This window comes from Dreissena polymorpha, chromosome 9 (genome assembly GCF_020536995.1).
Source record: "Dreissena polymorpha isolate Duluth1 chromosome 9, UMN_Dpol_1.0, whole genome shotgun sequence".
NCBI classification, from domain to species: Eukaryota; Metazoa; Mollusca; class Bivalvia; order Myida; family Dreissenidae; genus Dreissena; species Dreissena polymorpha.
The window spans coordinates 91,782,699-91,793,516 of NC_068363.1; the positions used below are offsets into that span (position 1 = coordinate 91,782,699).

At 34.3% G+C, this 10,818-nt stretch overlaps 1 protein-coding gene across 1 annotated transcript; it reads left to right on the plus strand.

Annotated features, from left to right (window-relative positions):
* Nucleotides 1-733: 733 nt before the first annotated feature.
* Nucleotides 734-10,183, plus strand: LOC127846261 (uncharacterized). Its single transcript, XM_052377431.1, has 7 exons — nucleotides 734-786; nucleotides 1,348-1,414; nucleotides 2,111-2,333; nucleotides 2,973-3,120; nucleotides 3,855-4,009; nucleotides 9,696-9,782; nucleotides 10,172-10,183. Exons 2-7 carry the CDS (start codon nucleotides 1,380-1,382, stop codon nucleotides 10,181-10,183), a joined length of 660 nt encoding a protein of 219 aa, XP_052233391.1. The 5' UTR covers nucleotides 734-786; nucleotides 1,348-1,379.
* Nucleotides 10,184-10,818: the final 635 nt, after the last annotated feature.

The window sequence follows — 10,818 nt, forward strand, 5'->3', positions numbered from 1 at the left end:
TCTCTCAAAATCCGTTCCTGCCCTCGTGCTGCGCACTCTGGCAGGAACGGATTTTGAAAGCGCCCTCAGATGATAATGCCCTCGAAAACGTGTATTATCCCTATATTACCACACGTTCTCTGAGTTGATGTTTGGGCATGTATTGTGTTGGACTAGGATACCCATTTGTACCTCTGAATAATGTTTCACACACATTTACACTGCGCTATCTGACAGCATGTTAAATATTCTCCTAATAACTACACGCATTACCACTATACGATTGTCCGTTTGGAACGCTGTCTCTATGCGTCAAATGTGTTTCTTAATGTGTTTACATGTATGAAAATATGGTAAAATATAGTGCCAAAACCTGTCATGAAATACTAAGATTTAGACGCAACTACATTTACAAATAATGAAAATTGAATTTGTATCAATATGTTAAAGTGAATATTATATATTTATATGTATATATAACTGTGTATATGTTGTACATACAAACGTAGATAAATAGTGTACTTAGTATTTTACCTATCCTTTTATATCGTTTTATATGACGTAGTTTCATACATTTTAAGTCTCTCATAAATCTATTAGAGTAGTTTTATACATGAACTTGTTTATTTTACTACATGTTTTAAAAACCATGCATGTATAAAAGTGATAATCAAATAAACTTTCTGTCTGCCTGTCTGTATGTTATTGATCGGCATTATATGACTCATTGACAACATATGTATTTTAAGATTTTACCGTCGGGATTCACGAATGATGTCTCCAATACATGTTTATTTGACGAGAAAGGTATGATAATACATTACGTTCGCACTAGACCTACTCATCCTAATATGATTGTAATATTTTATCATATACATATTTGGGTAGGGTGCGTTCCATTATATTGTGATTTTAAATTGCCCTTAAAGGTTACTTGCAAAGAAAAACACATTACATTAACTGTATTTCAATTTATTTTGGTAATACATGTAACACATTTACAGACAGTTCTATTCGTAAAGCATGGAAAAGTGGAAAATACATTCGTTTCGTAACATTTACGTATTTGACCGTAAACCACATGGTCAAATAGACAGTATGTCAAAATTAACGCTCTAGATCGAAATCAGGATACCGAAGGTGTATTTATCATAACAAGCAATGTCAACGTTTTATTTAATATGTAATTGAGCTCATTGGCGATTGATTCTTTATATTAAAACAAAAACATTGAGCCGACTTAAGTAATCAATCTATATCAGTATGCCATAATTATTTTTATCATTAACGTGTGTTCTACATAACCCATTTTATGTATATGTTTTTATAACTGAAATTAAAAGCCAAACCTTTTGTTTTGCATTACAGAGGAATTTCCGAATCACGAACGCCTCACAATTATGATGATGCATGACAGAATTGACGTAGAAAGCAGGTACTCAATCAGGCAGGCTTAGTCAATTTGAACGTGCATACTGTGCATTCTGTTGTTACATAATGCTACTATATATTACATCCACCCAGTACTTCCTTATTGCAAAGTTGCATTTATTTGCAGACTTTTGATGAAAGCCTGAGTGAGCACTTTCAATGGCTCATACATGATAAATTGTTGTTATTTTAGATTGAGATGTGTAATAAATTAGCAACACGTGCACGTTATTTTATTGGTTTCAAATAGTCTAAAAGGCTTAGGTATTTTCGAAACAAAACATGCCTTGAAGAAATCAGTTATGATTAAAATATTAATTTGTTTATTACCATGCTGATCCTTTTTTCTGAAATATGCAAAACATACTTTGCGTCGCCACGTAAAGATGATTTTTTAAAATTAAAAGTTAATATTTCTTTGCTTTTATATTCTTCACAAATTTTGGTTTTTAAATACTAATTTAGTTCGTACCAACATTAAGGTATTGATTCTAAAGTCAAATAATGCATATATACCATGTCATATTAGTCATTTAAAAACAAATAATGGCACAACCGTCCATTCTGTGTTTTGTGTAGTAGGAACACACAAGGTTTTCACAAACGCACGTGTACATGCATGCGTATTGTACCTTTTATCCGGCAGTTCTCTAAGCGATTATCTTCTAAATACATGTTTTATAACGCATATTATTTTCAGCTCATCACTGTTGGCAGTTAAAGTTCAGTTGGGAGAAGAATCTTTGACGTATCTCGTGAGCGGATTACAGTCTCCAATAGCACGCAGCACACGCGTGACCGTGTGGTGGCAGCACACGATCAACCCAGCTTCACCTTTAGGTCAAGTGACAGATTGCGTAATGGCCGGACACCTAAAGGATACTAAGGAAGACAGGATGCATATTTCATTATGCGATAAACTGGTAAGCTTGGCTATTGACCGAAATAAATAGACATGTTTTGTACTAGTCCGACGATATGCCTGTTTGAAAAGTAAAATCGTAATAACTTATCAAGCACAAGGATGGTTCAATTTCTGTAGTTTAGCATGCACAGGGCGCAAAACAAATGAATTAACGGGATGTCCTGCAATAATGACTCAAAATGACGTATTGTGACATTTTACAAATAAAATGGTCCGCGGTGAAAAATGCTAAAGCATTTCAGGTTTTAATAACGTTTGAAATCGAATAACTCAATATGGTTATAATTTCAAATTGTTACATATGTTAAGGGTAATTATTTCAGTTTTAACAGTTAATACATATTCTATAGACAACAACATACCTTTGTCCACAGGTCTGCTTTGCACGTTGCATGCCTGCAAAGTAAAATGGACACCGTCAGTTATAGATAGTTTTCATTACCTAAATTATCATCTAGACGTATAACGGCAGTAGAATAATCTTTTAATACGATCTTTATAAGAAAAACTATTTTACCAACATAATCCATTATAAATATATAGGTTTGATAATTATGCGGAATATTTTTATCAAAACAGATTCTGTCGTTATCGGATATATTGTATGCTGTTTCCAAATGTTTATGAGTTCATTTAGATCGGATGGTTCGAGTACGGTAACTGGTCCTTCACGATAATCAATGGCACAGTTCAGAAAGAACTTGATTCACATGAAGGGAATGTTGAAATCTTTGTATCTAAGACGGAAAGGCGGCGAACGACAAGAGAAACCGACTCGTTGAGTGGTATAAATTGTTTGTTTCACGTTGTTGTATTTTTGTTGCGTCGAAATTGCACGTTCTGATAGAGGCCAATTAACCCATTTATGCCGAGTGGACTCTCCAATCCTTCTAAATTATTTCCAAAATGATGGATGTCTGGTATATTTATTTCTATTTTTAAAATATTTTTTACATAATTTCTTTTAAGCAAACAGTGTAGACCCTGATGAGATGCCGCATTATGCGGCGTCACATCTGGATCCACGCAGTTTGCTGAGGCCTTTTTTGTTGACGCTAGGCATAAATGGGTTAAAGTATTTAGATATTGGTTCTTTAGCATGTAATTATGATTGTTAAACCAATGATGTTTCATGTTTTTTCACTTGATGCTTATTTATCAAAATACATGTAACGAATATATATAATTTTCATCAACAAAGAAAACAATTAAGTTTCAGAGACTCTACCTGGTGGGAAATTTTGTTATTATAAATTATTGAATTACCGCAAAATATAAACACACACCGATAAAAATTTGGATTACGTAGAAGAATATTGTACACAAACTGCATGTTTATATTTTCCCCTGCAAACAAACGCTTGCGTGTATGAATTCGTACGGTCATTTTACTTTGAATGCAAATAATATAACTACATGTAATTGATATGTTAGGATAAATTGTGCCTCTTTTATATCAAACATTTATGAAACATGACCATGTCTAAAGTTAATACATAGCATGTTTTGCTTGATTAAGGCCGTGTCCATATGCGAGAGCGAAGGGACACCACTCAAAATCTAACAATCGAGACTGTTCTTATTCTGGATGAGCTTTATATTTCCAAGATGGCGGCGGCAGGGTACATATCTGATACACAACTCACGGAACTTATGATATTGAAATGGTCAGGAGTAAGTATAATTGATTTTCCCCTTGATGTAGATTCAGTATCATTATATCGCGGTCGTACACACAATATGCATTAGCACTTATCACAGCGTCAGGTTGTTTGAAATGAGCACATGAAATAAAACTCAGGAAAGGAAAGATGCTTTGTTTTCATATTTGGTCAGTTGCTAATTCCATTACAAATATATGGAAATATCACAATAAAAACACAAAATATATTTTAAATGTTGTCACCGCATTCCTACTGAAAAGTATATGTGTTATGGTTGATGCTGTACAATATTAAACATTTTTCTTTGCCGAAAGTTAGTATAAATATTTCAGCATAATTAAGTCAAATCAAATATACATATTTACACGTCAGAAGACATCAATAAGGTACGGGTGTAGAAGACATCAATAAGGTACAGGTGTAGAAGACATCAATAAGGTACGGGTGTTCATAATTGTTCAGGTTAATCTGAATCCTTAACATAACCTCATTGCTAAGATTTTGTTCATGCAAATGTACATTTGTTTACTTCACATTTATTGGATAACCGTTCTCCACTCCATATATTCCATCGTTATGTTTGTCAACATCCGTTTTATTCGGTTATAAATGTAAGCGTGCTTATTGTATTTATATATTACATAACTACTAAAATAAATAGAGAATACTAGGTCGGTGCCGAATAAAGCAAAGTTGATTTTGCGAAGCTAAGAAAATCTGAACCAAGAGCCTTGGCGAGTGGTTCAGATATTCGTGCCGAGCAAATTAAACTTTACTTTATTCGGCACCGACCTAGTATTCGATTTATCCCATCAATTTTCTAAGTCGTAAATTATTTCTTTAAAAATAGAATAGGAAAATCCCAAAGTTATTTTATCTATCTATCTATATATACTGCCAAGCGCCCTTTAGAGCATTATAGGCAGAGGGACATTATCGAGTCCGGTTCCTGGGAAGAACCAGTACTAGGTGTCTATGGAGGAGATCCCACGAACTCCCGATCGCTAGGCGGACACCTCATCCACTACACCACCGCGATCCGCAAATATTTAAGCAAACATTGTTTCATTATTTTAATCGTGCCGAGCCTAATACATTACAAAAAAGATCAATAACTAACCTGTTTTTCTGTTTATCATACCTCGACGTCCCCTATTTTTAAGAAACAATGGAACAAACACTAAACAGCTGCAGCTTTAGCGTGAAAGAACATGCATTGTGTCGTATGACGTGTTAATAATGTCGTCACGAGTACGCGCACTTAATATTTGTAAATAATGTTTTTTTGCTTTTTGAGTTGCATTATGTGTTAAAAATATATTACATCTTGGTATCCAATTGTTTGTTTTGTTGAATCTGATTCGATTTTACTAAAAATGATTACTTTTTAGTTGATTCCGAGTAATATGACCATTCTCCGCCGCGCGTGACAGCTATATTTCAGCACTGCCGAAATAGAGGAAAATTTATTCCACAGTGGTTTATTTCGAAAATGCACGTCTGATGATGGGATAAATAGTACATACTTGCTCATTAATTAGGGTTTTTATATGTTCAGACAACATGTCGGGAACTGCATTGGTTTTAAATAGTGATGGCAACGGTTAATCGGTAAACCGGTTATCCGTTTCATAAGTAGGTTAACCTTTTAAAAAATTAATATTCGGCTACTCTTGCAGAAAACATAATTTTTGGTTGAACGCAATAAATGCTCAAAGCGTGAGTTTTGTTTAATTCATTTTACTTTATTGGCTAATGCGCTTATCTAATCGCAAATTATCGCAATAGCCACAATTTCAACGCTAGGTGTGGTATGATTTCATAGATCTTTGTAGATACAAAGTGCTCGTTATTATTTATTTTTGACTCACTTAATTCCATTTTAATTTCCCGCAAATATATCTATGCATACGACACACGAACACTAAAACGGTACCATGTTAATTTTCATGTGTCGTATGAAGAGATATAGTTGCGGGAAATAGAATTGGAATTAGATATGCAAAACAATAATAAAAACGAGCATTTTGTATCTATTAACATCTTTTTTACCCAAAGACCTATATAATGTATTTTATAGGTCTTTGATTATACCAGACCACATCTGACGTTGAAATTTCGGCAATTGCAATTAGGAAAAAATGATTTTTAATTGTTTTGCTTTATTGTACGAAATTCTGTACGAAATTTTCGTTGATTTTGAGTTGTAATGTTACTTTAACAACTTGTACAAACTTAAACGCCCTAATAAAAACATTGAGGCTTTAACAACAGAGGTTTGGAAACTACTATGCCCATTGCAAAATATATTTACGCTAATTTACAATTGTTATTAATCAGCAAACTGTTAATGCACGTCATTCTTAAAGGAGGATGAGTGTTACTAAAACACAACATAATTCAAATTCTGCACTAGCTTTTATCGATCAAGATTTAGAACAATAATTATGTGTAAATGGCATGAAGGTAATATTACAACAAAGAAATATCACAGTTCACCGACAAACATGTAAAAAATGTCGGAAATGACTAGATTCACAATGTATAATATTAAATTCAGAATTTGAATTCCCAATTTAAAGGACCAACAGAATGTGAAAAGAAACAGTATTTAATTGATAAAATGGTTAAAGTTATTATGTTACAAGACAACCAACAAGACTGAGTATATTTGCATATACACGTATTTTATTAACGTATACGTTTTTCTGATGTGTTTTTTTTTCATTTATGTGGTACAACGTCAGTCGGTTAACCGGTTAACCGCTCGAATATCGAGACAGGTTAACCGGTTACGGTTTGCTTAGGTTTGCCATCCCTAGTTTTAAATATACATTTTTACACATTAACCTACTCAGTGTACAATTTAATATTTCCTGACTCATGCTAAAGTGAAACGAAGTGGAACACATTGGTGTACCAGATTCAATACCCTATAGTTGAACACATTGGTGTACCAGATACAATACGCTATAGTTGAACACATTGGTGTACCAGATACAATACGCTATAGTTGAACACATTGGTGTACCAGATTCAATACGCTATAGTTGAACACATTGGTGTACCAGATACAATACGCTATAGTTGAACACATTGGTGTACCAGATTCAATACGCTATAGTTGAACACATTGGTGTACCAGATTCAATACTCTATAGTTGAAAACATTGGTGTACCAGATTCAATACGCTATAGTTGAACACATTGGTCTACCAGATTCAATACGCTATAGATACGAATGGTAAATCCCTGGTAAACGCACACAATAAAATAGTATGGTCTTATATTTTGTTAAAGCAAAACAAAACAAAGCAAAAATCGGATTCCAAAGTTTTCAAAGGAATTTGGCTGAAATTTATATTAAGCTTTAAGCGTACCGCATCGACTTGTGAATAAAAAGTTCATATCATAAAAACCCAATGGAGTTAACATCCTCTTGGGATCTGAAATAAAGTGGTATATATCATTACCATCACAATTGATTTGATTTTCCAACAAACAAAAACTGAAATTAGTGTGGTTGAAAAAGAACTGATTTATAACCAACTTGAATTGTAAGAGGTATATGAATACAAAGATTGTAACATTATATTGGTACTTTGATAACTGCAATGTTGTATGTAGTATTTTGTTTACGTCAATAATGTTGGTCCTTTGGTATTGCTAACGTAAGTTCTTTAGGTCCTTTGACAACGATTCCATCAATTCTGACGGTATCTGGATAAGGATGTTTTTACACATGTATGTCCTTTGGTAGTGAAAAGTTTAATTATGTTGGTCCTTTGATAACAATAACTTCAACTAGAAGTGGCGCGGCAGAGGCCGACGCGTATTTCCACGCCGCATAGATTTTATATTAAAAGGCAATTTTGGATGGGCAAGGCATATGTTGGTGGGGCCCCGGGGTGGGTAATGTGGACATCATGTCATGGATGGTCGAGATAGACCGGTTTGTTATAAGAAATGTTCAGTATTAATTGGGAGTCAATTGGTGAATGAATAGAGAAGTTATGTTCAAACAAAATTTGGGGTACGAAAATTTTGGGTACGAACAAATAATGCGAATTACGAACAAGATTTTGGCAACGAACCATAATTTGGGTACCAAAAAAATGGGTTCGAAAATAAATTTGGGACGAAACAATTTGGGTACAAAAACAATTTGGATACGAAAACAATTTCGATACGAACAAAAATTAGGTACGAAAAAAAATTGAGTACGAAAAACAATTGGGTACGAAAGAAAATTGGGTACGAAATAAAATTTGGGTACGAAATAAAATTGGGGTACAAAAAAAATTGGGGTACACAAAAATTGGGAACAAACAAAAATGTGAGTACCAAAAAAAATGTGGTTACGAAAATAAATTAGTCCGAAAAAAAATTGAGTACGAAAAAAATGGGTACTTAAAATTGGGGAGTACGAAAAACATTTAGGTACGAAAACAAATTGGGTACGAACAATTTCGGTACGAAACAAAATTTGGGGGTACGGGGAAGTAGTCTCCGTGGACCTCTCGATAAATTTGAAAGAAGACGGGAACCAAGCTGCCTATACCTTTATTGATGGACCTGGGGTGGGTAATGTGGACATGGCTTGTCGAGATAGACCGTGTTGTCATAAGAGATGTTCAGTGTTAATTTGAAGTCAATTGGTGAATAAATTAAGAAGTTATGTTAATACAAAATTTTGGGTGGGCGTGGTTGTCAACTATCTCCTCCTACACTATTAAAACTAGAACCTTGAAACTTACACAGATGGTAGCTATGAGCGTATGTGCGACGGTGCACTATTTGGAATTTTGATCTGACCCCTGGGTCAAAAGTTATTATCATGTGTGTCGCATGTTGTTAGTAAAATGATTTTTTTACCCATTTTAAAGATTTGGGTGGGCGTGGTTCTCCACTCTCTCCTCCTACACTATTAGCACTAGAACCTTGAATCTTACACACATGGTAGCTATGAGCATATGTGCGACGGTGCACTATTTGGAATTTTGATCTCACCCCTGGGTAAAAAGTAATTGTCATGCGCGTCGCATGTTGTTAGTAAAATGATTTTTTTACCCATTTTACACATTCATTTACCCATAATTTTTGGCACAGGGGTCAGATCGAAATTCCGTCGCCGTCACCGTCGCACATATGGTCATAGCTAACATGGATGTAAGTTTCAAGGTTCTAGTGCTAATAGTGTAGGGGGATATAGTGGCCGGGCGGACGGACAGAAAAGCGGAGATCAATACAATATCCCCCCGCTTTTAAAAGTGCTGGATAATTATGTAGGTTATTTGAGAATGATTACTCAAATATAAGTCCTTTGCCAAAGATTACTTTAATTATGTAGGTTGTTCCATAATTATTATTTAAATTGTGCAGGTTATTTTATGATAAAATGCTTAAGTTATTTGGTTCTTTAATAATTATTAACCCATTTATGCCTAGCGTCTAGAAAAAAAAGTCCTAACAAACATCGTAGACCCAGATGAGACGCCGCATGATGTGGCGCCTCATCAGGGTCTGCGCTGTTTGCTTAAAGGGATTTGTGTAAAAAATATTTTAAATATAGCAATACATATAAATGTACTAGACATCCCTAATTTTGGAAATAATTTGACCCAATTTAGAAAGATGGGAGAGTACACTAGGCATAAATGGGTTAATTCTATTATTTACGTCCTTCAATTATATAGGTCCAAGCTGAGTGGGGAAAGGCAGACCAGCTAGGGTATAACGTTGTTCTAGAGATCAAGGAGATCGCATTCTGGAGGACTAACCCGGTATGTATTGTTATTTAACCCATGTATGCCGAGCGGACTCTCCTACAGTTCTAAATTGGATCAATTTATTTCCAAAATTAGGGATGTCTAGTATATTTGTATATATATTAAGAATATTTCTTACAGAAATTCCTTAAAGCAAACAGCGCAGACCCGATGAGACGCCGCGTGATGCGGCGTCTCATCTGGGTTACGTTGTTTGCCAATGCATTTTTTCTAGACGCTGGGCATTAATGGGTTTAATGTCATGATATTACTATTCAGTAAAATGTTATTGAAATGTATTTGTGTTTTCTTAAAAGCATAGCAACAACAAAAACTAAACACTATACGTTACGTTTTATATTATAATAGCATGTTGAATTTGTCATATGTTAAATGCATTGCAGGGGATAAAGTGACATGATTCAAGTTATTTCTGAGAGTAAGAGTGAAATTAAAATGTCAAAATGTTCTTGTTATTCATGCTAAAACATAATAAACGGTGAAATATGAGATGGGAATATACAATTTCCTCATTTTCACCAGGGCAATACGCATAATAGAGCATACCCTTCTGTATGCTCTATCAAATTCTATATCGTTGATACAAAAGAAATTGAAGATCCTCTTTTGCTATCGAAGTTTCTTAAAAAGAACGAGTGCGAAGCCATAATTAAATATTTTGTGTCTGGGCAAGAGTAAAATAAATATTCCATCATTCACCTTTTTTAAGAACTGTTATTATACTTTATATCGTGAAATAAACAAACACTTCACCGCTTTGCCTCTGTGTATTCCGGTGTCCTCAAAATGTGTTCCAAATGACGTAATTACTTGATTCTTCATAATTTTGACGAATAATAATAATTATGTGTGCGTCATTGTAAGGAATTGAAAACCTACACGATTTGTGGCATTGATTAATAGTGATCACATTTTGTTGATAGGTTAAACGCATGCTTATTTTTAACCCATTTATGCCTAGCGTCTAGAACAAAGGCCTTGACAAACAGCGTAGACCCAGATGACACGCCGCATGATGCGGCGTCTCATC

What these genes read in the sequence shown, in the direction of transcription:
- LOC127846261 (XM_052377431.1), top strand. Translation starts at nt 1,380, where the DNA reads ATGATGATGCATGACAGAATTGACGTAGAAAGCAG. An exon ending in AGAATTGACGTAGAAAGCAG is followed by an intron (nt 1,415 to 2,110) that starts GTACTCAATCAG and finishes TATTATTTTCAG; the next exon opens with CTCATCACTGTTGGCAGTTA. An exon ending in AGAAACCGACTCGTTGAGTG is followed by an intron (nt 3,121 to 3,854) that starts GTATAAATTGTT and finishes TGCTTGATTAAG; the next exon opens with GCCGTGTCCATATGCGAGAG.